This window comes from Herpailurus yagouaroundi, unplaced genomic scaffold (assembly GCF_014898765.1).
Source record: "Herpailurus yagouaroundi ecotype Mexico unplaced genomic scaffold, PumYag 182, whole genome shotgun sequence".
Taxonomy (NCBI): Eukaryota; Metazoa; Chordata; class Mammalia; order Carnivora; family Felidae; genus Herpailurus; species Herpailurus yagouaroundi.
Window position 1 is genome coordinate 60,628,803 of NW_024412413.1, and position 27,258 is coordinate 60,656,060.

The window sequence follows — 27,258 nt, forward strand, 5'->3', positions numbered from 1 at the left end:
AGTACCAAACTGCGTTGATGATTTCAGCTTTGTAATACAGCTTGAAGTCTGGGATTATTATGCTTCCAGCTTTGGTTTTCTTTTTCAAAATTGCTTTGGCTATTTGCGGTCTTTTCTGGTTCCATACAAATTTTAGGATTATTTGTTCTAGCTCTGTGAAAAATGCTGGTGTTACTTTGATAGGGATCGCGTTGAATATGTAGATTGCTTTGGGTAGTATCGACATTTTAACAATATTTTTTCTTCCTATCCAGGAGCATGGAATCTTTTTCCATTTCTTTGTGTTGTCTTCAATTTCTTTCATCAGCTTTCTACAGTTTTCAGTGTATACATTTTTCAGCTCTTTGGTTAGATTTATTCCTAGGTATTTTAGGGTTTTTTTTGTGCAACTGTAAATGGGATCGATTCCTTGATTTCTCTTTCTGTTGCTTCATTGTTGGTGTAAAGGAATGCAACCGATATCTGTGCATTGATTTTATTTTATTTTTTTATTTTTATTTTTTTTCAACGTTTATTTATTTTTGGGACAGAGAGAGACAGAGCATGAACGGGCGAGGGGCAGAGAGAGAGGGAGACACAGAATCGGAAACAGGCTCCAGGCTCTGAGCCATCAGCCCAGAGCCCGACGCGGGGCTCGAACTCACAGACCGCGAGATCGTGACCTGGCTGAAGTTGGATGCTTAACCGACTGCGCCACCCAGGCGCCCCTGCATTGATTTTATATCCTGCAACTTTGCTAAATTCATGAATCAGTTCTAGCAGTTTTTGGTGGAATCTTTTGGGTTTTCCATATAGAGTATCATGTCATCTGCAAAGAGTGAAAGCTTGACCTCCTCTTGGCTGATTTGGATGCCTTTTATTTCTTTGTGTTGTCTGATTGCAGAGGCTAAGACTTCCAATACTATGTTGAATAACAGTGGTGAGAGTGGACATCCCTGTCTTGTTCCTGACCGTAGGGGGAAAGCTCTCAGTTTTTCCCCATTGAGGATGATATTAGTGTTGGGTCATTCATATATGGGTTTTATGATCTCGAAGTATGCTCCTTCTATCCCTACTTTGTTGAGGGTTTTTATCAAGAAAGGATGCTGTATTTTGTCAAATGCTTTCTCTGCATCTGTTGAGAGAATCATATGGTTCTTGTCCTTTCTTTTATTGACATGATGAATCACGTTAATTGTTTTGCAGATATTGAGCCAGCCCTACATCTCAGGTATAAACCTCGCTTGGTCGTGGTGAATAAATTTTTTAATGTATTGTTGGATCTGGGTGACATTTGCCTATCTTTTTTGGTGGGGTATTCATGTATGTCCTTTGCCCATTCTTAGATTGACTTCTTTTCCTATTATGGAGTTGTAACAGTTCTTTATATACTCTGGATATAGTCTCCTATCAAATATGAGTTTTGAATATTTTCTTCCATCGAGTGGGTTTTCCAGTTTTTGTATGATGTCCCTTCAACAACAGAAAAAATTAATTTGGATGTTGTCAAATTGATTTATGCTTATATCAGTTGTGCTTTTGGTGTTATATCTAAGAAACCATTTTTAACACAAGGTCACAAGCATTTACTGTATGTTTTCTTCTAAGAGTTTTAAAATTTTAGCTTGCTTTATTTATTTATTTATTTGAGAGAGAGACAGCACAAGAATGGGAGAGGAGCAGAGGGAAGGAGGGAGGGAGGGAGAGAGAGGGAGAGAGAATCCCAAGCAGGCTCCATGCTGAGTGTGGAGCCCAATGTGGGGATTGATCCCACGACCCTGGGATCATGACCTGAGCCGAAATCAGGAGGTGGACACTCAAATGAGTCACAAAGTGCCCTTAGAATTTTAGCTTTTACGTTTAATTCTATGACTCATTTTGAGTAAATTTTATATATGCATGAGAAAGATGTCTGAATTCTTTTTTTTTTTTTTTTTTTTTGGCATATGGATATCCAGTTGTCTAGCATCATTTGTTGCAAATACTATTTTTTTAAAATGATTTGTCATGGTACCTTGTTGTAAATCGGTTGACCATTATAGTGGATTGAATAGTGCCCCTGAAAAAGAGTTGTCCAAGTTCTGCACAATCTGCAGAACCTGCAATTGTGACCTTCTTTGGACAAAGCTCTTTGAAGATGCAATTAAGCTAGAAATTTTGAGAAGACTCTAGTTCCAATGATTCCAATAATAAGAGAAGAATACACAAAGATACATAGGGAAGGAAGCCATGTGAAGATGGAGGCAGAGGTTAGAAACTATGCTGCTATAAGTCAAAGAATTCCAGGGGCTACTGGAAGCTGAAAGCAGTATGGAAGTATTCTCTCCTTTTTTTTCTTCCTAGAGACACAGTCTTTGCATGGGGAGGTTTTTTTTGGTTATTAGACAGTATTTTAGAAGAAATTAAATTTTGCATAAAGATACATTATGGGCAGAGCATGAAAGGAGTAGTACAAGAACACACAGGAAAGATATGATAGCCAGGATTCCTGCAGAATGTGTGCGGGGGACATTTAAGATATTTTTGGTGTCTGTTTTACTTATGTTGCTTAGAGGACAATCATTTCTTATTTGTTCTGGATCCCTGTTTTTATCTTAACTTTTATATAATTTTATATTATTGTGGGAAAAAATGGAAGCAAAGAAGGGCCAGGAACTCCTGGGAGGGGGAAATAGGCCATAGAACACTCTTTACTGCCGATTAAAATAGGGCAGAAGGAAGAACATTTGCCAAACACCTGACATTTAGGAGTCACTTTTATTTGCCTTATAGATCTTTGGGAGCTTGACGTGATCTGACTAATCACTTTCAATGTTAATGGTCTAATATATCAATAAAAGATAGAGATTGTAAGAGTGAATGAAAAAACACTACCCCTGTGAGAAACTTCAAAGTCTTCTGTTCCATTCTTTCTTCCCCTTCACATATTCCTATATGTTGTTTACAAGGAACCAACTGTACATATACATTCAGATGAAGAGTAGAGGGACAAAGAAAACTATATCATGCTACCACTAATCAAAAGTAAGCTGGAGTGGCTATATTAACTTCTGCCCTAATTATTATTATTTCCTTCCATTTGCTTGCTTTGGTTTTGGTTCTTAAAGTGGAAGTTTAGGTTGTTGATATGAGATCTTTCTTATTTTTTAATATAGGTGTTTATTGCTATAAACTTCTCTGCAAGCCTGCTTGAACTATATCCTGTAAGTTTTGATATGCTGTGTTTTTGCTTTCATTCATCTCAAAAAGTATTTTCTCATTTCTCATGTGATTTATTCTTTAATCTATTGGCTATTTAGGAATGTGTTGTTTACTAATTGTAATTTTTTCAAATTTTCTTCATTTGTTGATATATAATTTTATTACATTGTAGTTGGAGAACATAATTTGTGTCATTTAATCCTTTTTTTAATTCTTGTGATATTGCTTAGTATATGATCTGTCCTAGAGAATTTCCATATGTGTTTGAGAAGAACGTGTATCTTGATGTTTGGTGGGTGTTAGGTTTAGTTGTTGTATAGTGTTACTCATATCTTCGATTTACTTGATAATCTTTTGCCTAGTTCTATCCATTATTGAAAGTGGAGTATTGAGGTTTCTAACTATTATTTTTGAATTGTCGATTTCTTCTTTCATTTTGTGAGCTTTTGCTTCATATATTTTGGGGCTTTTTTGCTAAAGATATGTTCATAAATATCATATCTTTCTGAAAGGATTTTATCATTATGAAATGTCATTCTTTGACTCTAGTAATAATTTTCATCATAGAGCCTCTTTTGTTTGATATTTAATATAGCTATGCCAGCTCTTTTTCAGGTGGTATATGTTTTTTCAGTCACTTACTTAAATCTTACTTGGGCTTTGAATCTAAACTTTGTGTCTTGTAGATAGTATTGAGTTAGATAATTTTTAAAAATGCATTCTGTCAATTTCTGCCTGTTGATTGAGGCTTTATTCCATTATATTTAATATAATTAATGATAAGGCAGGATTTATGTTTATAATTTTACTATTATGTGTCTGTCTTTTTTCTTCCTTAATTTGTTCATTAGTCCCTTTTTGCTTTAAATCAATATTTCTCTAAATATGTATACGTATATGTATATATATATGTATATGTACATATATAGTATGTACATATACACATGTACATATACATATGTACATATACATATATGTACATATATATGTACATATACATATACATATATATACATATGATGTATATATATATGTATATGTACATATATAATATGTACATATATAATATGTACATATACATATATATACATATGTATACAGTTTCATTCCTACCAACAGTGCAAGAGAGTTGCCCTTTCTCCACAACGTCACCAACACCTGTTGTTTCTTGTGTTGGTTGATTTTAGCCATTCTGACAGGTATGAGGTGATATTTCATTGTTTTTAAAAAATTTTTAATGTTTATTTTTGACAGAGAGAGAGATTGATTCAGAGCATGAGTGGGGAGGGGCAGAGAGAGAGGGAGACACAGAATCCAAAGCAGGCTCCAGGCTCTGAGCTGTCAGCACAGAGTCCGACATGGGATTTGAACTCACAAATCGTGCAATCATGACCTGAGCTGAAGTCCTATGCTTAACTGACTGAGCCACCCAGGCGCCCCTCATTGTAGTTTTGATTTGTATTTCTCTGATGATCAGCCATAAAAAAGAATGAACTCTTGACATTTGCAATGACATGAATGGAGGTAGAGAGTATTATGCTAAATGAAATAAGTCAGTCAAAGACAAATAGCATACAATTTCACTCATGTGGAACTTAAGAAACAAAACAAATGAGCGTAGGGGAAAGAGAGAGAGAGAGAAAGAGAGAGAGATCGAGAGAGAGAGAGCCAGGCAAACCAAGCAAAAGGTTCTTAACTGTGGAGAACAAACTGATGGTTATCAGAGGGGAGGTGAGTGGGCGATGGGTTAAATGGATGATGGGGATTAAGAAGTATATTTGTTGTGATGAGCACTGGGTGTTGAAGGGTGAATCACTATATTGTACATTTGAAACTAATATGACACTTATGTTAACTAACTGGACTTTGAATAAAAACTTAAAAAATAAATATTTTTCTAGTATTCCCTTTTAATTCTTTTTTTTTTCATTATATGTTTTAGATTTGTTTTCTTAGTTGTCATCCTGGGAATTACAATGAGCATCTTAACTTTTGCACTCTAATTCCAATAAACCCAATTAATTTCAATAGTATGCAAAAGTGCTCAATACAGCTCAATACATCTTACCTCAGTACTATTATCCTAACATCATATCTTCAGGCATAAAAAGCTTAGAATGCAATTTCATTATTGCTTTATGCAATTGTCTTCATTAAGATAGAAAAGAACTATAAACAAACATAATTTATACTATCCTTTTTATTTCCCTATGTATTTACCATTACTAGTGCTCTTCATTTCTTTGGATTAGTTACTGTCTAATGTCTTCATTTCAACTGGAAGATTTCCTTTTAGTGTTTCTTTTGGGCAGTTCTGTTAGCTACAAATTTTCGGGTTCTGTTTATCTGGGAAATTTCTTTAGATTTGTTGGGAACACATCTCAGCTTTCCTTTGAGAATGTCTATACAGGAATTCAGAGTGTAATTACAGTATAATGTCTTTTGCCAATTTTGGGAAGTTTCCAGCCTTATTTCTTCAAGTATTCTTTCAGTTCTACACTCATTCTCCTCTTTTGGAAATCTGATTGTAGGGATATTAACTGTTTTATTATTACCCTAATGGTCCCTGAGACTCTCTTCAGTTATTTTTCTGTGTTTTCTTCCTATTTTTCAAATTGAGTAAATTATATTAGTCTGTCCTCAGATCTCCAGTTCTCACCTCTGTGATCACTACTCTAGAATTAAGCCCATCCAGCAAGTTTTTCACCTTGACTATTTATTTATAATACTGTAATTTACATTTGATTTAAAGAGATTTAAAAAAATTTTTTTGTGTGTTTGGTTGTAGAGAATTTGTTATTGCTTGTTGAGGTAATTTCATGATGGCTTTTTAAAAATTATTGTCAGATAAATCCACATCTGACTCATTTCAATGTTAATATTTGCTGCCTCTTCATATTTGTGTTGTAATTTTCCTGGTTGTTGGTATGACAAGTGATTTTCTTGTTATATCCTGGGCATATTGGGTATTGTATTATAAGACTCTGGAGCCATTTTATTCTTTTTTTTTTTTTTTTTTTTTTTGCAGGCAGTTTCCTTGTTGAAGTGTAGCATGAGGGCTGGGTGGGTGTTCATGTAGTTTCACATTAAGCCCTGCCAGCACCAACCTGGTAAAATTGGTGCATTGAGTCATATTGCCTTATTGCTGACAAGTGGAGTGGAATTTCAGGCCCCATCAGCCCCACTGACACCTTCCCATTGGAAGAAGGGCAGTGACTCTCATAGCCTCATTGCCTGAGTAAGGGTTTATGATTACCTCCCTGCTGGGCCTCATTGCCACCAGGGAAGTGAATGGGAGGTATAGTTCATAACCACTTTGTTGCTATAGCCTGTGGAGAATCTGCTCTTAGTGGGGTTCTGCTGATCAGAGAAAGCTTTTTTTTTTTTTTTAAGTTTATTTATTTTGAGAGAGAGCAAGCAGGGGAGAGGCAGAGAGAGAGAGAGCAAGAGAGAGAATCCCAAACAGGCTCTACGTTGTTAGAGTGAAGACCAGTGCGCGGCTCCAACTCACAAATTGTGAGATCATGACCTGAGCCCAAACCAAGAGTCAGATGCTTAACTGGCTGAGCCACCAGGCACCTCCAGAGAAAGCTTTTTATAGGCATTATCTCATAGCTGTATGCCACAGTTATAATTGTTATCACTGTTTGCAGATCAAGAATCAAATTATAGTTGTGCAAATTGTGTAATGTCGTGCATCTAGAAATTGGTGAAGTTTGGATTGAAATTAAGGATCCCTGACTCTAGTGGTTGTGCTCTAGTTTTCATAATTGTATAGTTGTATTTCATGAGTGTATATGCAAGATGCTGAATGCAAATCCTGTGTGTTTTCTGACTGCTCTACCACTGGCCATTTCACCATCTATCTCTCTCTCCACTGCCCCCACCCCCAGTCCCTGAGACACAATATTGAAATAAACCAGTTAATAACCCTACAGTGGCCTCAAGGGGTTCAAGTAAAAGGAAGAGTCACACGTTTCATTATGAATCAAAAGCTAAAAATGATTAGGCTAAGTAAGGAAGGACTGTCAAAAGCCAAGATAAGCTGAAAGCTAAGCCTCTTGTACCAAATATTTAGTCACGCTGTGAGAGAAAAGTTCTTGAAGAAAACTAAAGTGCTATTCCAAATGAACATACAAATGATCAGAAAGAAACAGGTTTATAGTTGATATGGAGAAAGTTTTAGTGGTCTGGATAGAAGGTGAAACCAGCCACAGTATTTCCTTAAACCAAAGCATAATCTGAGCAAGGCCCTAATTGTCATCGATTCCTTGAAGGCTAAGAGGTGAGGAAGCTACAGAAGAAAATGTAGCTAGTTAGTTCACGTTAGAAAATGTAGACGTTAGTTCATGAAGTTTAGGAAAAGAAGCCATTTCCATAACATAAAAGTACAGGGTGAAGCAGCAACTACTGATGTGGAATCTTCAGCAAGTTATCCAGAAGGTCTAGCTAAGATCATTAATGAAGGTGGCTACACTAAACATCAGATTTTCAATGTAGATGAAATAGCCTTATATTGAAAGAAGATACTGTCTAGGATTTTCATAACTAGAGAGGAGAAGCCAATGTCTGGATTTGAAAGGACAATGAAAGGACAAACTTGAAAGGACAGGCTGACTTTCTCTTGTTAGGGGCTAATGTAGCTGGTGACTTGAAGTCTAAGCCAGTGATCCGTGACCATTCTGAAAATCCTAGGGCTTTTAAGGGTTATGCTAAATCTACTCTGCCTGTGCTCTATGAATGGAACAACAAAGCCTGGATGACGGCACATGTGTTTATGACATGGTTTATGGAATATTTTGAACCCCATTGTTGAGACCTAGGTCTCAGAAAAAAGTTTTCTTTCATAATATTATTGCTCATTGACAATGTATCCAAGAGTGCTGATGGAGATTTACTATAAGATTAATACTGTTTTCATGCCTTCTAACACAACATACATTTTGAAACCCATGGATCAAGGAGTAATTTTGACTTTCAAGTTTTATCATTCAATACATTTCATAAGGCTTGAGCTGCCATAGAGAATGATTCTTTTTTTAATTAAAAATTTTTTTAATGTTTATTTTTGAGAGAGAGAGTGAGAGCAAATGAGCATGAACAGGGGAGGGGCAGAGAGAGAGAGAGGGTGACACAGAATCTGAAGCAGGTTGCATGCTCTGAGCTGTCAGCACAGAGCCTGATGCAGCACTTGAACTCACAAATGGTGAGATCATGACCTGAGCCAAAGTTGGATGCTTAACTGACTGAACCACCCACCTGCCACAAGAATGATTCTTCTTATGGATCTGGGCAAATTGAAAACCTTCTGGAAAGGATTCACCATTCTAGATGCCATTAAGAACATTCATGATTCATGGGAAGACGTCAAAATATCAACATGAATAGGAATTTGGATAAAGTTGATTCTAATCCTCATGGGTGTCTTTGAGAGGTATGAGACTTCAGTGGAGGAAGTAACTATAGTTGTAGTGGAAATAACAAGAAAACAAGAATAAGTAGAGCCTGAAGACATAACTAAGTTTCTACAATCTCATGATAAAACTTTCCTGGATATAGTTATTTCTTATGGATGAGCAAGGAAAGTGGTTTCTTGAGTGGTTTCTCCAACTCCTTATAAAGATGCTGTGAAGATCATTGAAATAAAAAGATTTAGAATATTACATAAACTTATTGATAAAGCAGTGGCAAAGTTTGAGAGGATTGACTGTAGTTTTGAAAGTTATACTGTGGGTAAAGTGCTATCAAACAGCATCACATGCTACAGAGAATTGTTTGTGAAAAGAATTAACTGATGTGGCAAACTTCATTTCTTATTGTAAGGAATTGCAATAGTCACCCCAAACATCAGCAACCATCACCCCTATCAGTTAACAGTTATCAATATCAAGGTGAGGCCCTCCAGCAGCAAAAAGATTTTGACTCGCTGAAAGCTTAGATAATGGTTAGCTTTTCTTAAAAGCAATAATGTATTTTTATTTATTAAATTTTTTATGAAAATATTTTATGTAAATATAGTTGACATACAATATTATGTCAGTTTCGGGTGTACAACATAGTGATTCAATTATTTGAAATTCTTTGTTTGGGTCAATAAGTATTACATATTTGGTCCTCTCTCTGATCTGATTACTTACATAGCAGCTGGCTCAAATATTTCCTATCTTCAATCACTGCATACTTTGTCATTTTCCAACATTGTTGAATTAAAAGGTTTTTGCTGTAGAGGTCCCAATTAGATGGTTACATGAAGTTTCACTTTGTTACTTTAAAAAGTTTCTTTCTTCATAATTAGGAAAGGCAGGTATCAGTTCCCACTGTGTATCTAGACCTGTAGCTTAGTTTAAAGAATATAGAAAAGCAAAATGAGGGAAAGAACAGGTCACAGTTTGTCTAAAAGTTAACCTTGGCACTTCAATACCAGGTTAGGGGATGTAGGCACAACATGGCATTTCCAGTGGTGGTATAGAAAGGGATTGTGTCTGCAGCCTAGACATGTTGCCTCATTTCCTGTCACTACAATTCCAAATAAATCACTCCTTCCAAGTCACCTCATTCAGCCTGCATGTACTGAGGATGGTATCTTTTCTTCAAGAAATACCACCATTTTCTCCCAGCTGTTAATATTTCACACTATTAAGAACACTTTCATGATATTGACATTGATATTATGATATAGAGATTAAAAATTGAATTTACATGAAAATGTGAGAGGGCAGGGTCACCCAGTGATAAAACGTCAGCAAATAAGTCTCTCAATGGAGATAAAATTTACATGTTTTAGGCATAGTTTTTGTTTAAAATGAGGGTGAGATTGTGGTAGAGGATGCTTAGGAGGGTTGCCCCAAATTCTATGATGTGTAGACAATGTTCATTGTCTTAATACACAAAAATAGGTTGTCAGTGACTGTCATATATTTGTCACTCATGTTGAAAGGCACACTTCATAAATGGTTGTTGAAACCTTTCATAAAATTCACCTTCTGTGAATACAGACTCACACATAGAGCTCACCAGTGTTTCACCACCCACAGAAGATGAACATTTTTTCAGCAGAAAGCCTGCCTCCTCATGAGCCCAGGAAATATTTCTCTACCCTCCTAACCACAAAGCTTATAATAGTTTAAATGGGTAGGTAAAGATCTCTGTTTGATCTGATATTTCTAGCAGAGATAAATTTTTCTAAATGGACAAAATTGACCTAATTTTCTTTTTTTTTTTTTTTTAATTTTTTTTTCAACGTTTTTTATTTTTGGGACAGAGAGAGACAGAGCATGAACGGGGGAGGGGCAGAGAGAGAGGGAGACACAGAATCTGAAACAGGCTCCAGGCTCTGAGCCATCATCAGCCCATAGCCTGACGCGGGGCTCGAACTCATGGAGCGCGAGATCGTGACCTGGCTGAAGTTGGACGCTTAACCGACTGCGCCACCCAGGCGCCCCGACCTAATTTTCAGTTAAGTGAGAGAAACAAACATGTCCTTGGTAGTTCTGTCCTAAACATTACTAATAAATCTCTTATGTAAGACCAGGAATCTAGAGGGGGAAGAAACAGAACTGGGGAAAATGTCCTGAGAGACACATATACAAATAACGTTAACATCAGAGGTAGGCCATGTCTATACTAATAAGTAACAGATTGCAAGGCAAAAGTCAACTTTGTTTTATTTTATTTCAATATCATGTTAAATATTTTTAAGATGATAAGGATAGTTTTTCTGATTTATTAATCCTGCAAAATGTGTAATGCTTAGTGTAACATACTCAGATAATAAAAAAGAAAAATCTTCGAATGAAAGAAAAGGCAAAGTGATAACTATGTTGATAGTTTTTTTTTCTTTTTTAATTTTTTTTTTCAACGTTTATTTATTTTTGGGACAGAGAGAGACAGAGCATGAACGGGGGAGGGGCAGAGAGAGAGGAAGACACAGAATCTGAAACAGGCTCCAGTCTCCGAGCCATCAGCCCAGAGCCTGACGCGGGGCTCGAACTCACAGACCGCGAGATCGTGACCTGGCTGAAGTCGGACGCTTAACCGACTGCGCCACCCAGGCGCCCCAACTATGTTGATAGTTTTAAGAAATACCTCTCAGATTTTTATGATTCTTTTGTTTTTATATGTCATGGACCTTTCTATTTCTATTTTTATAATTAATTGATGAATTATTTTTGTGTATACATGTCTGTTTTTTCCTGATATGTTAGGAATAATTGGCAATAAAATATATAAAGTGCTTAACTTGATAATTTGATACATATGTATGTTGTAGATGGTTACCAAAATCAAGTTAATTAACACATCCATCACCTTATATAGTTAATCTTTGCAGTGAGAATGCTTAAGATCTACTCTCAGCCAATTTTAAGTGTGTAATACAGTATTATTAAATATTATCTATACTATACATTAGATCCTCACAACTTATTTATCCTTTTTAAAATAATTGTTTTGAATTCTGTTTAACAGAACTCGTAGATTTTCATTTCTTTGGTCTCAGTTACTGGAAAATTACTGCGCTCCCTTGATGGTGTCCTGTTTCTTTGCCTTTTCATGTTTCTACTGGCTTTGCACTGATGTCTACAAATCTGAGGGAGCAGCTGCCACTTGGAACCTTTTAAACTGGCTTTGGTGGGAAAAGACTTGCTCCTCCAAATGGCCATGAGGGTGCCAGCTAGGTGTGTGCAGTGCTTCCACATCCAGGGAGGGTGCAGCAGTGCCTCAGAGGGCTGGACACAGAGCAGTGACAATCTAGTCATAGCTGCATCTGAGGCCCCAGGGTGTGGGGTGCAGAGCAGTGACAATCTGACCTTGGTGGTGTTGGTTCAAACTGTGACCTAGGACTCAGGGGGCAGAGTATGTGGTAGCAGAAAGGAAGACATGACCTGGTGAAGTCCTTTAAAAGGGATTAATTAAAGACAGACTTTCAGAGAAACATAGTTTTGAAGAGTAAGATGAAAAAGGGATCAATTATAGGATGTCCCTAAAGAATTAAGAGTGAAATATCAGTTGTAATGTGTGAGAAAGCTACTTTAACTCCACATGCACATCTTAAAATACTCATTCAGATTTATTCAACTTATCCAAACTTGTAAGCATTTCAAATGTAGTGAGGGTTGTGACTTAGAATGGTAAATTTTTGTACAGGGGGCTAAATTTACTCCTTCAGTTAAGCTTATGGTCTCTGCAAGTGATTGAAGGACCAACATCTACTTGCACAATCCCTTGTAGGGTATCTTGAATATATTTCTTTTGATACAGTTACATTACTTCTACCAATGTACATAAAAAGTCAAGAAAAAGAAAATATTACATAGACATATTATATTCCCAAATGCCCTCAATGCAATGGACTCCTTGAAAATGGGAGACGGCAATTTAAACATCAGTCATTCAAAAAAAGTGCTTGACAAACATTAAAAGGCTGGAATTTTATTTAAATGATTGCCCCCTCACAGTAGGTATGAGAGGAAGTAACACAGGCACTTTGCTGGAAAGGTTTATAGGACCAGAAGATGTGAAAGAGGGGTGGGTAGTATTAAAACTTCACAACTTTGTGTATATTATTTTTAATACTGTTTCCCTCATATGGTTGTTTTGGGCTATATTTGAGTTTATGAGTGTCTGAGGAGGAAGATGCCAATAGTCAAGGTAGTATCTATACCATTAAATTTAACAGTACATACTTCTAATGGTACTTTAAGGTGGGTCATCATTTCACTCATTTAACCAGAATAGACCTAAGCTGTGAATATGGCCCCCTTGCTAAGTACCAGGGATATTTCTGTGACACTTCACCTGTCAAATCTAGTGACAACTGAGTGGAGGTGGGGGCAGAGGAAAAGATTTATCAGGCTTGCTGTGACTGTCTGTGCTTTGGATGGAGACTTATAGCTGAGATGGAGAATCAACCTCATTCATTACCAACGCAAAGCTTACAAAAGTCATTTAAACATGGGCATCTGACTGATAGGTGGGGAAAAGGCATGAATGGTGAATCACATATTGTATGTTTTACAGGCCAGGTCTAGAAATGGTGCTCATCACTTCCACAGCCATTCTGATAACTATAACTTGGGTACTTAGACACACCTAACAGTGTAGAACTATGGCAGAAAAATGTGGTCTCCTGTGTTGCTAGGGATAACAACCAGCATGTTTGGCAAACATCAATATCTGTCAGATAGTAAGAGTAAATATCTTCAGAGTTTAGTGTTTTTTTTTAATTTTTTAACATTTATTAATTTTTGAGGGAGAGACAGAGTGTGAGCAGGGGAGGGGCAGAGAGAGGGAGACACATGATCTGAAGCAGGCTCCAGGCTCTGAGCTGTCAGCACAGAGCCCGAAATGGGGCTTGAACTCACAAGCCGTGAGATCATGACCTGAGCCGAAGTCAGATGCTTAACTGACTGAGCCACCCAGGTGCTCCCAGAGTTTAGTTTTAGTGGAGAGTGAAAAATGGAATAGGGTTCACAGTTAGCAAGCTTAACAAGAAAGTGAGAGTGTCAGTATGACTGGAGAATAAGTGATACAGACACAAATAGTATATATATAAAGCTTCAGGTTTTGTGTGTATTCACCTTCCCTTTTGGATTCATTGACTCATTTCTCCTTTACATCTTTGAGAGGAATGCAGTTTTTTTAATTGAGTCATGAAAAGCTTGCTTCACTTGCTTGTTTCTCAGTGTGTAAATAAAGGGATTCAGCATTGGTGAGATAGAAGTAATAAGGAGTGAAATCCCTTTATTAATAGCCACCTCATCCTTGGCTGAAGGTTTGACATAAATGAAGATGCAGCTACCATAAGTAATGGAAACAACAATCATGTGGGAAGAACAAGTGGAAAAGGCCTTTTTTCTTTGCTGGGCAGAGGAAAACTTTAGAATGCTCCTGATGATATATATGTAGGAAAGAACTACACACATGAGGGTGATGATGAATGTCAACACAGCACATACTATAACCATCTGCTCTATCAACCATGTATCTGAGCAAGAGATCTTCAGGATAGGAGATGGATCACAGCAAAAATGATCAATGATGTTTGAATCACAGAATTCCAGGTCCAAACCTAGACTGAGTGGTGGGAGAATGATGATCAGTGCTGCTACCCAACAGAAGAGGATGAAGTTCTTGCAGACTCTGCTGTTCATAATGGTCATGTAATGCAGTGGTTTGCAGATGGCCACATAGCGATCATAGGACATGGTGGCCAGGAGAAAAAACTCTGTTACTGCAAAGAGGTCTGTAAACAACAGTTGACTGACACAAGCATTATAGGTAATGGACTTGTCACCAGATGATATGCTATATAAGAACCTGGGGATACAAGCAGTTGTGAATGAAATTTCTAAGAAGGAGAAATTTTGGAGGAAAAGATACATCGGTGTTTTAAGGTGAGAATCAATCAGAGTGAGGGTGATGATGGTTAGGTTTCCAGATGCACTCAATATGTAGGAAAGAAATAGAAAGATAAAAAGCAAAATTTTCAGTCGAGTGTCATCTGTCAGTCCCAGCAAGATGAAAGTCGTAAGCGTGGTTTGGTTTCTCATCTTTGATTATTTCTTGTCTCTTGCCCAATCTGCTTGAAACAATAAAGAGGATTATATGAAGAGCTCCAAAATCCTGGCCAACTTCTAACCTCAAGAGAAGTACATCTAAGAGTGATTCCTATACACTTGGTTAATGGAGAAGTGAGCACATAACACATGGTGATGTTTGAGTGCCTCTTTGTGTCACACAACTAACTATTCATATTTAAATCACATATTTCCTCCTGCTGCTTCTAATAAATCTACAACTTAGCTAGACCTGGTGTCAGTTGAACATATCATCTTATAAACATCATTAAAAAAAATTCCTCTCTTTATAAGTTGCTTTTGGATCAACAATTCTACCCTCCCCATATTTTCCATCTGCAGACATGCTTCTAGCAGAGAAGACTTGAAAACTAACAATGATCATTGGTCAAATAATCCCAGTACTAAAATTTACATATGTATTAGTTATTAAACTGGCAATGAATATTTATCACATAGTTTATCCTGTGTCAGCTTATTTAGTTCATCTTCTTGGAAGTGTGTTTTTGTTGGATATATTTTCTTAAAGATTCATTTAAGTGTGTTAACAGTCCAATTTTTTGAGGTTTTCCCCATAGAAATTTTACTTTAAATGTACATATTTAATATTTTTAATATTTACCTTTGGCTGTATTTTCTTTCTACTTTTAGAATATATTATCTACTTAATATATATTGTAGGATATCCTTGTTCTCCAAAGAATTTCTCCTCCAGTTACAAGCTGAAGTCTGCATTTGTATCATCTCATTCATTACTTCTAGGTTTCTTCAACAGTGATGGCCCTAAAGCACTCAAGCTGCTACAGTTTCATATTCTCTAGATCTTGAGAGCTTTTATTCCTCTTTCCCCATCAATGGTTTCTCATTTAGAGCAGATTCTTGATATTAAAATTTGAAACTGAATTTCCATTGTTTCTTTCTAAACACATTTGACAGTGACAAATCACTCCTTGCATGTATTGAACAGTAATGTGTTTGATTCAAAATTATTACAGAGAAGTAAGGGAACATTAGGAGTATGTTTATAGAGCTGAAGAGCCATAGCCCCAATTTTTTTGCTTTTGCCTACCTTGTTTCAGCTAGAAATAACTTATGGTAAATCACATGTACCAATATCACACGTACAAAGAAGTTTTAGCCTTTTAATTATACTTCCACGTTGTCATTTAAATTTCACCTATGTGATGTCTCCTCTGTCTTATCAACCATTTATACATCAACTCATCTGATTTTTGCACCATTTAAACTACTCTAGTCAAGGTCAACACTAGCTTCCCTCTTGTTTCACTCATTAAACACAATTCAGCCTTCATTTAGCTCAAACTCTTTGCTGCATATGAGACTATAAACTGCTAACTTATGAAAGTCATTACAGCTTAATTCCTGCCAACTCATATTTCCTTGAATTTCTTCCTACTTTGTCTATTCTTTTTCATTCTCTCTCATGGCTTCCTTTCCTTCTCCAATCCGTTTGGTTATTGATCCATCTGAAATCTCTTTTCTAGAAAATCCTTTCTCTCACTCTGTCTCTTATGAATAAGTTGAATCTTATAAAAAGGTGACTTCAAATAGACTGATGATTCCCAACTTTGTATCTGCAGGGAAAATATATCTTAGGTGTTCTGACTTCAACATTCAGTTTATTCTTGGACATCTAGATCAGATTTGGAGGGTTTGAATTTAGACTTTTTCCTTTTTGAGTATCCTTGAGTGATTTGCTTAACGTCTTTATCTTGTGCTTTTTTTTTTCATGTGCAAAATTCAGGTAAAAATAATATTTACATCTTAGGGTTATACTGATAAATTTAGATACTATAGATAAAATATCTATAACTGCATTTGAAATATGGCAAACAGTCATTACTATTAACTATATTGAGCATTCTTATTTTGTTATTTTATTGTCTTATTGAGAGTCCTGTGGATGTGCACATTTCAAGATTTTAAATGTGCCTCTCACTATTGCATTTCCTTCCCTGTCAATCCTAAGTCTCATCCAAGGACAATCTTTATTGTTCCTTTTTTCTTTACTCCCATTTTCAGTTTATCACTAGGTCTTGCCATTTTGGCTATCTTCGGAATTTGTTTCTTTTATTCTTTCACTCACAATACTAATTTTACTCTGGGTGTTTTTATCTCATTGAAACATTGCAAAAGCATATTAATATATACTTAACATATATCTTTACATTCAAAATTTAAAATCAATATGATCAGAATCATTTTTTAAAAATCCCAAATATGATTAATTCTCCCTTATGTGTTGTAGAAAAACGTTTCTGAAAGATTATTAACTGACATAACCCTATACTAGATATTTCCTTAAAACTCTTGATCTGTCTCTCAATTATATGAAAGTTAATTTATTTTGGCTTTAGGTAAGAGTTATGAGGAGTAGAAGAAGGAACATGTTTAGGGATTTTGAGTTTCAAATGCATCAAGCATTTAGATTAGTGGAATCTTTTCATGCAATAAAGATTTTATTCCATGCGTAATGAGTAAGGACAAGGCTTCCCATACTTAGAGAATTTAGGAAATTTGTTTAGCAGGGGATAAAAGAGTTAGGGGATAGGTTAGAGAATTTGATGGTTCTGAATGAGATCTCTATGTTTGGGGCTCTCTGCTATCTTCCACTGATATGGAGTCAGAAAAACAGAAGGAAAGAAAATGAGATAGACTTCTGCAGGGTTTTTTCCTTGAAGAGCTCTCAGGAGGAAAATAATAGGAAATAATTAGTTGCTCCTTGAACACAGGCTATAAGGGCATTAGAAAGTCACATAGTATTCCCAGTCTCAAGATGGTGTAGAATTAGAAGAAGGGTGTTCCTATGCTTAATAGTGGCAGGAAGCTAAAAAAGAACGTTCAGTCCTTCATAAATTTTCCTGTATTGCAATTTGCTGTAGAGATATAAAAGTGTCTTAAGGCTTATACAGAGAACCACTGAACCGTAAGAGTTCTATGGGAAGAGGGACAAGAGATCCCACAGCAGAAAAGCACAGAATAGGTATTTGAGGATATGAAGAGATGATGGATATTTTGATAATGTCAACTCTGATGGATACTGACATTTCTTTACCTCTTAATACACTCAAAGTGCACAGATGTACCAGAATTAGGATGAAGCTGGGTTGAGGGCGACAGCACAGATATATGTTAATGATTCACTAGAATGAGGTGGTGGAGTTAGGTAGGGAGGGAAGACACTGATATTAAGTTGAATTAAAAAAATGAATTTTTATTTTTTTCAGAGTTTGCAAGTAGAATTTTTGCTATCTCAAATAATTAAAATTACTCAAGTCATAATTTTAATCCTTTCTATCACTCCCTTTTACCTTCATCATAAAATTTAAGCTGCTCAGTGAGCATATGGAGATCTTGCTAATATTTCCAGTATTAATACAATTTACCTAATTTCTTCTATTCTTCTAGTGTACTTTTACTGGATGCTATCTTACTCCCCATAGTATGTATATACCTCTATGATATACAATGGAATATTACTCAGGCATAAAAATGAAATCTTGACATTTGCAGCAACATGGATGTACCTACAGGGTATAATGTTAAGTGAAATAAGTCAGTCACAGGAAAACAAATTACCATATGATTTCACTCATATGTGGAATTTAAGAAACAACAAGTGAATAAACAAAGAAAAAAGAAACAAAAACTCTTAAATACAGAGACCAAACTGGTGATTGCCAGAGGGAAGGTGGGTGAGGCCTGGGTGAAGTAGGTAAAAGGGATTAAGAGTACAGTTACTTTGACGGGCACTGAGAAATGTATAGAATTGTGGAATCATTATATTGTAAAACTGAAGCCAACATAGCACTGCTAATTATACTTTAATGAAAAAAAAAGGATAGTATATCATAGTGATAAAGAGTACAGTCTGTAGAGTCAGGCTGCTGGTTTCACATTTCCTGATTCAATTTGCTTCACTTATTTACTAGCAGTTCCCATAAAAGGCCATGCTTAAAATTATCTGTGGAAATTTCCATATGCTGATCCTTTTCTCTTTAGTGATCTCTATACTTGCAGTCTCTAACCTTCCTATCCCTCTTTCCATTTTTGGTTTAGGTATAAATTTCACTAGGAATCTATCTATAACCCTTTAAGTAGAAGTAGTTTTTCCTTGTAGTCTATGACTATTCTTATGATAAGTCTTATGACTAACTTGTCAAATAGGGTAGACAAATTTTGTTTTGGACATTATTGTGTCTCCAGCAGCAAAATTATCTCCAGGGGCATAGTAAGTGTTCTTTAAAAGTTTGTAGAAATAAAGAATGACTGTCATATTTGCCTTAAACAACAAAAACAAGGTATTTTCTTTAAACTGAGCAGGTTTTAAAATGATTTTATATATAAGATCATTAACATATAAGCTGATTGGGGTAAAAATTAACTGATTTTTTTGAGACTGCCTTTAACATTATGCAGGTGTGACTGATTCTATTGTCTTCCTGTGGGCTAATGTCTAGTAAGAGGAAGTTTGCTTCCTGTGCTTTATGCACTGTCTTTGAAATAAGAGTATGCTGTTCCCCCTTCTCCTTTCCTTTATAGCTTTAGTTTCCTCCATAATACCCACTTTCATGGAATTATTGTACGTACTGATTGAGATAATTCATGCAGAGTGCCTGGCAGATAATAACTTAAAGCCACTACCTCTTTTCTCTCCTTCATTTTCTTCTTCCTCCTCTTTTTTTTGTTCCATAACTTCCTCTAATACTTATGCGAATGTGTGAGGGCACTAATCAATGGCATTACAACTATTGTGTTTTCTTTTCTGAATTCTTTATAAAGCTTGTGAATTTTGGTGCCTCTGATAACCTGTTCAATGTTCTGTAAAGAAATACTAAGAGCAGAGTTCAGAGAGGCTGCAATTTTGGACATGAGGTAACAGGTATTTCACATTTCTTTCTCAACTATCATTAGGTAATTAATTAAATGAGCAGTTATTTTGTAAATAGAGTCTATATCTTTTGTTTTCCCTCTATTCCAAGGACGAAAAGGATTTCCTAGGTAAAAATTTGTTGATGAATGTTTTTACTTATTCTAGCAATCTGTACCCAATGAGAAACCTAGAGGTGTGCTTTTCTAAGGTCTGGTGAATTGAAGCATGGTATTTCTATTAAGACAGTAACAAATAACAGCATCAGACTCCTACAGTTAGGAAATTACCTTGAATTATATGCATCTCTACAGAAAAGAAGCACTAATCATGCTCAGGGGGAGAAATAACTGATAATCAAGTACCCTTTTAGACAGAATCATATAGGAGGAATTGACCCTTTTGAACCAAACTGAGAACATTCTTAAAGCTCTCAGTGCTTCACTGTGGCATGCTAACTCAGAGCATTGTCCCAGATTCCCAAACTCTCCTTTCATTCTAATCACCAATTTATTTTCTGTGATCTTGGAATGTTAAGTGAGTGTTCTGGTAAACCACTTTAATTTAGGTGTATTTTCAATTTAGTGTAGTTCAAAGAATATTTGTATTTATAAATTTTTTTTCTTTCAATGTTTGTTTATTTTTGAGAGACAGAGCATGAGTGGGGGAGGAGCAGAGAGAGAGGGAGACAGAGAATCCGAAACAGGCTCCAGGCTCTGAGCTGCCAGCACAGAGCCCAATGCGGGGCTCAAACCCATGAACTGTGAGATCATGATCTGAGCCGAAGTTGGATGCTTAACCGACTGAGCCACCCAGACACCCTGGAATATTTGTATTTATAATTAGCTCATTGATCACTATAGACAACATTGCTAATAATTTGGCACTGTGATGAAGGCACAATTACAACTTGGTATAATATATATTTGTTGGTAAGTGTGATGTTGTGGGTCAGGTCACTTCTGTTTGTTCCTACTGTTTTTATGACTACTCATGAATTAATTAAAAACATGTACTGAGAACCTATGGTATGATTGATACTGTTATAAGCACTAAGGCCAAAATGAGTGAAAAAGTACTGACTCATCTCTACTGATGTGTGTATTAAATATTTCCAGTGAGTTCAATCCCTTAAAATTTAATTTTTCTAAAATGAAATAATATTACAAATAACTACTTATAACATTATAAATAGCTATTTGGTTTTTTTCAGAGATATCCAAATTAATTTATTTCCATCTCATACTTCAATAGACAAGTCTGATATTTTTGCAGAGACCACGGAGCTAGAATGTTAATTGAAGAAAAACTGAAATTGCCAAATAAGAATATACTTACTCTTGTGGAAGGTAATCATGACTTTAGAGGACTCTATGATCCTGATGGTTCCAAAGATGAAACTGAAAGCGTAAGTGGAGTCGAATGTGTGCACAAAGGCCCCTCTCATGGAGACATACACATTCACAGTGTTTTACTGCAGGTAGTGCTCTCTGAGTTGCCCAGAAACTCTTGTTAAAAATTCGATTCCACTTTAGTGACACCTGGGTGACTCAGTCGGTTGAGCGTCCTACTTTGGCTCAGGTCATGATCTCAAGGTTGGTGAGTTCAAGCCCCACATGGGGCTTGCTATTGTCAGCACAGAGCCCACTTCAGATTCTCTGTCCACTTCTTTTTGCCTGTCCCCCACGTATTCTCTCTTAAAAATAAAAACATTAAAAAAAAAAAGACCAAAAGAAAATATTCTATTCCACGTTAAACCTAGGAAAAAATTTCTTATATAGCAAACCTGAAAAAAAAGTCATTTATTTTAAATGATGAGAAATCTAAGGTGATTTTTAGAAGATTTTGGTGGATGATTTCTGATTTCTCTGGGCAAAAATAGACTTTTACACAGTGAAGTAACATAGATGTTTTATTATCTCAGACTCATATGGATGTGCAGGAGCTCTCTATGTGGGTAAATAAAGGGTCCTAGGTAACCAAGGTTCAAATATGACTAATGATTATAATATATGCTGAATTTTGGCAAAATACCTAATAGAGGCAGCAGTGGGAATCATGTCCTTGGAGACAATAAGGTGAAACAATTTTATTAGATACATTCTGAGTGCAAAACAATACTTTTCTGATGAAACGGTATTTCTGGCTACTCTTCAACTCATAGATAACAAAATGTTAACAAAAGACAACAAAATTGCTTTAGGTCTGTACTTTAAGTGGAAAAATGTATAAATATACTTGAAAGTAGTATATATATAATCAATTTCTCAATTTATTGTTAATACTTTTACATGGTAAAAATATAGATTTGCATCACAATATATTCTTTATGGACAAACCTTTATTTGAGAAAGCTTCCCATATTTAACTATTATAAAGTTATATGTTAAAAATCTTATTTAAAAAAATAAAAATCTTATTGTATATAAATATCATCTATTTCTTTAATTACCAGCATTATTATCAGAAGAGGAATTTCTGAGGCAAAGGCCACTTATATTTTAGAATTTTGAGAGGCACCTGGGTGGCTCGGTTAAGTGTCCAGCTTTGGCTCAGGTCATGATCTCACGGTTTGTGGGTTCGAACCTTGCATCGAGCTCTGTGCTGATAGCTCAGAGCCTGGAGCCTGCTTCAGATTCAGTGTCTCCCTCTCTCTCTGCCCCTCCCTGACTCACTCGCTATCTCTCAAAAATGAATAAACATGAAACAAAATTAGAATTTTGAAGTGTATTGTCACACTTTGCTTCCAATGTGTAATGCCACATAATATTCACAAAAGTGTATGGGTCCCTTGCCACTGTTGGGATCGTAAGGGAATCCCATCCTTATTTTGGTTGATTTCTGAGTCAATTAGAGAAAGTAGGCAATTAAATGGTTATTAAAGTATCAGTTTTGTTACAGATAGAGATGTTAAAAATATGACTTTGGACATTCCAATAAGCATATCTATCAGGTATTGCTAATCCAAATCTGTCCCATCAACCAGCGTGGGTAACTTATTGAATGACTTCAAGCAGTCTGAAATCTAGTTGTAGAAAAGACAACTTAAAAGAGGAAAGGGAATAGGATAGATCTAGCATACCCAGATCCTTGTTCAAGATCTACTTGTCAGATAAGTCTTGTCAACAACAGGCAAGGATAGGTACGAGACGGGCCAAGAGAATTGCGCACATGAATTATTGAAAAAAATCTTCAAACTTTAGAAATAAAGCAGGAAAATGCCTGTCTTTGCAATGTCATTTTATAGACTCATCTAAAAATTATTTAATTATTCAGGAAAATATACTTTGTTATTTACTCTTTGCTTAAAGTCCACATACCTTGAAATGACACATTGACTATAGATTTCTGTTCAGTGGAAAAGATATTCCAAAGATTGCAGTTTTATGGCACTATAGGATATTAATCTGTTCAGTATCTAGTAGATACTGAACAGTAGTCTTTTTTTTTTAAATTTTTTTTAACATTTATTTATTTTTGAGACAGAGAGACAGAGCATGAATGGGGGAGGGGCAGAGAGAGAGGGAGACACAGAATCAGAAGCAGGCTCCAGGCTCTGGGCCATTAGCCCAGAGCCTGATGCAGGGCTCGAACTCACGGACCGCAAGATCGTGACCTGAGCTGAAGTCGGATGCTCAACTGACTGAGCCACCCAGGCGCCCCATGGACAGTAGTCTTGATTATAGTGTTTATTCCTTTAAAATATTTTTTAATGTTTATTTATTTTGAGGGAGAGAGAGAGTACAAGCAGGGGATGGGCAGAGAGGGAGACACAGAATCTGAAGCAGGCTCCAGGTTCTGAGCTGTCAGCACAGAGCCTGATGTGGGGTGACAACTCACAAACCGTGAGATCATGACCTGAGCTGAAGTCGCACGCTTAACTGATTGAGCCACCCAGGCGCTCTTTAAATTCTCCTTTTAAACAAAATTACTATCTTACTGGTTTAACTAGTTGAATAAAATATTTTGCAAGTGTTTATTGAATAATTGTATGAATCATGTATTTTTTAAGTTTTTGAGAATTATTCTTTTTTTTTTTTTTTTTTTTTTTTTTTAATTTTTTTGACAGAGAGAGACAGAGCATCAACGGGGGAGGGGCAGAGAGAGAGGGAGACACAGAATCGGAAACAGGCTCCAGACTCCGAGCCATCAGCCCAGAGCCTGACGCGGGGCTTGAACTCACGGACCGCAAGATCGTGACCTGGCTGAAGTCGGACGCCCAACCGACTGCGCCACCCAGGCGCCCCATTTTTTGAGAATTATTCTTAATGCATCTCCACATGAAGATAATTATGAAGAGTAGGGAGTATATATTTCTTCCTAATATTCACCATATTCACTATATTTCTAAGATTTTCTTTTAACCAATTGACTTAACATTAAGCCTCTGGTTAACAAAGCATATGCTTATACCCCTTAAGACAGAAATCAGCTCTCTTTAAGGCAGAACAGTCCACCTTCCCAGTTATACTTTCCCATTGCCAGTTCCTTTGAATATCTTTCTGGGCCTATGTTGAACATTTTGGAATTGACTTCAAGTCAGAGTATCAAATAAATATATTACTAAGGCCACTCTAAACCTATAATTGAAAACTTACCTTCTAACATTTTCCCTGTATCAAGTATTTAGATATGTTATCTTTTTTCTTTTTAATTAATTAATTAAACGTAAGACAGGAAATCATCAAATCATTTTAGTCAATTAATTAATTTAGATTCAAGTTAGTTAACATATAGTGTAGTATTGGTTTCCGGAGTAGAATTTAGTGCTTCATCACTTACATATAACACGCAGTGCTCATCACAAGTGCCCTCTTTAATGCCCATTACCCATTTAGCCCATATCCCCACCTACCTTCCTTCCAGCAACTTTCAGTTTGTTCTCTATAATTAAGAGGCTCTTATGGTTTGCCTTTCTCTCTATGTTTTTGTCTTATTTTTGCATCTGTGTTCATCAAGGATATTGGCCTGTAGTTCTCTTTTTATGTGGACTCTATTTGGTTTTAGGATCAGGGTAGTGCTGGCCTCATAGAATGCATTTTAGGAAGTTTTCCTTCTATTTCTATTTTTGGAAGAGTTTGAGAAGAATAGGCATTAATTCTTCTTTAAATGTTTGGTAGAATTTGCCTGTGAAGACATGCGGCCCTGGACTTTTATTGGTTGGGAGTTTTTTGATTACTGATTCAATTTCTTTGTTGGTTACCAGTGTGCTCAAGTTTTCTGTTTCTTCTTGTTTCAGTTTTGGTAGTTTATATGTTTTAAAGAATTTGTACATTTCTTCCAGGTTTTCCAATTTGTTGACATGTGATTTTTACATTATATTCTGTTATAATTGTTTGCATTTCTGTGGTGTTGGTTGTTATTTCTCCTCTCTCACATGTGGCTTTATTTGGATCCTTTCTCTTTTCTTTTTGATGAATCTGGCTAGAGGTTTATCAATTTTATTAATTTTTTCAAAGAACCAGCTCCTGGTTGCATTGATCTGTTCTGTTGGTGTGTGTGTGTGTGTGTGTGTGTGTGTGTGTGTGTGTGTGTGTGTTTTGTTTTCGAGATCATTTATTTCTGCTCTAATTTTTATTATTTCCTTTCTTCTGCTGGATTTCAACTTTGTTGTTGTTCTTCTAGCTCCTTTAGGTGTAAAGTTAGGTTGTTAATTGAGATTTTCTTCCTTCCTGAGGTAGGCATGTATTGCTATAGACTTCCCTCTTAGGACCGTGTTTGGTGTTCCCAAAACTGTTGTGGACTGTTGTGTTTTTTTGTTTCCTTGTATTTTTAAGTTATTTCTTTGTTTTCCTGGTTGACCAATTCATTGTTTAGTAGCAGTTCTTTACCCTCCAGTGTATTTGTGGTTTTTCCAAATCTTTTCTTGTGGTTAACTTCCAGATTCATAGCATTATGGATGCTATATATGATTTCAATATATTTGTATTTGTTGAGGCCTGTTTTGTGACCTAATGTGTGAATTCTTCTGGAGAATGTTCCATGTGCACTTAAAAGAAAGTATTTTGCTGTTTTAGAATAGAATGGAATGGAATTTTAGAATGGAATGGAATGTTTTAGAATTTAGAATGGAATGTTCTGAATGTAATACACACATCAGTAGAAATGGGTCAGTACCTGTTTGTTCTTTTTGATCTTAGTACTCATAGCAATATCGATCATATCATAGGTTCTCAATACATATGTTTTGAATTAATTCATGAGTAGTCATAGAAACCGGAACAAACAGAAGTGACCTGCCCCACAACATCATGCTTACCAACAAATATATATTTATACCAAGTTGTAACTGTGCCTTCATTAGAGTGCCAAATTTTTAGCATTTTATAAGTCCATCTGGTCCAGTGTGTCATTCAAAGCCATTGTTTCCTTGTTGATTTCCTGCTTAGATGAAATGTCCACTGATGTAAGTGGAATATTAAAGTCCTTTACTATTACTGTGTTTTATCAATTACTTCCTTTTTGTTTGTTTATATATTTGAGTGCTCCATGTTGGATGCATAAATATTTACTATTGTTACGTCTTCTTGTTGGATTGTCTCCTGTATGATTATATAATGCCCTTCTTTGTCTCTTTTTACAGTCTTTGTTTTAAAGTCCAGTTTGTCTGGGGGTGCCTGGGTGGTTCAGTCAGTTAAGCGACCAACTTCGGCTGAGGTCATGATCTCATGGTTCGTGGGTTTGTGCCCTGCGTCGGGCTCTGTGCTGACAGCTCAGAGCCTAGAGCCTGCTTCAGATTCTGTGTCTCCCTCTCTCTCTGCCCCTCCCCTGCTTGTGCTCTGTTTCTCTCTCTCTCAAAAAAATAAATAAATAAAAATGTTAAAAAAAATTAAAGTCTAGTCTGTCTGTCTGATATAAGTATTCCTATTTGGACTTTCTTTTGACCTACGTTTGCATGATAAGTGTTTCCCTGCTCCCTCTCTTTCAATTTGCAGGTATCTTTAGGTCTAAAATGAGTCTTGTAGGAAGTACCTAGATGGGGCTTCCTGCATTTTGACATGCTATGTCTTTTTATTACATGTCTTTTATTACATTCAAAGTAATTATTGATAATACATTTGTTGGCATTTTATTACTTGTTTTGCCATTATTTCTGGAGGTTTTCTGTAATCTTTTCTAGTCTTTGTCACCTTTAGTCTCTCCTTTCTGTTAAGCCAAGGCCTAATTCAGAGTAAGGTCCTAACTGTCTTCAATTCTCTGATGGCTGAAAGAGGTGAGGAAGCTTCAAAGAAAAAGTTTGACCCTAGCAGAGGTTAGTTCATGAAGTTTAGGAAAGGAAGCCATCTCTATAACATAAAAGTGCAGGGTGAAGCAGCAACTACTGATGTGGAAGTTTCAGCAAGTTATCGAGACGGTCTAGCTAAGATAATTAACGAAGGTGGCTACACTAAACATCAGATTTTCAATGTAGATGAAACAGCCTCATATTGAAAGAAGATGCTGTCTAGGATTTTCAAAACTAGAAAGGAAAAGCCAATGTCTGGGTTCAAAGCTTTAAAGGACAGGTTGACTCTTTTATTAGTGGCTAATGAAGGTGGTAACTTGAAGTCAAAGGCAATGATCACTGACCATTCTGAAAATCCTAAGGCCCTTAAGAATTATGCTAAATGT

The 27,258-nt window shown here is 36.1% G+C and overlaps 1 protein-coding gene across 1 annotated transcript; it reads right to left on the reverse strand.

Annotated features, from left to right (window-relative positions):
- Positions 1-13,790: 13,790 nt before the first annotated feature.
- Positions 13,791-14,729, reverse strand: LOC121041104 (olfactory receptor 6C2-like). Its single transcript, XM_040491851.1, has one exon. The coding sequence runs from the start codon at positions 14,727-14,729 to the stop codon at positions 13,791-13,793; it is 939 nt and encodes a 312-aa protein (XP_040347785.1).
- Between the last annotated feature and the right edge of the window lie 12,529 nt (positions 14,730-27,258).

Coding starts and splice junctions, on each gene's coding strand:
- LOC121041104 (XM_040491851.1), bottom strand. CDS start 14,729: ATGAGAAACCAAACCACGCTTACGACTTTCATCTTGCTGGGACTGACA.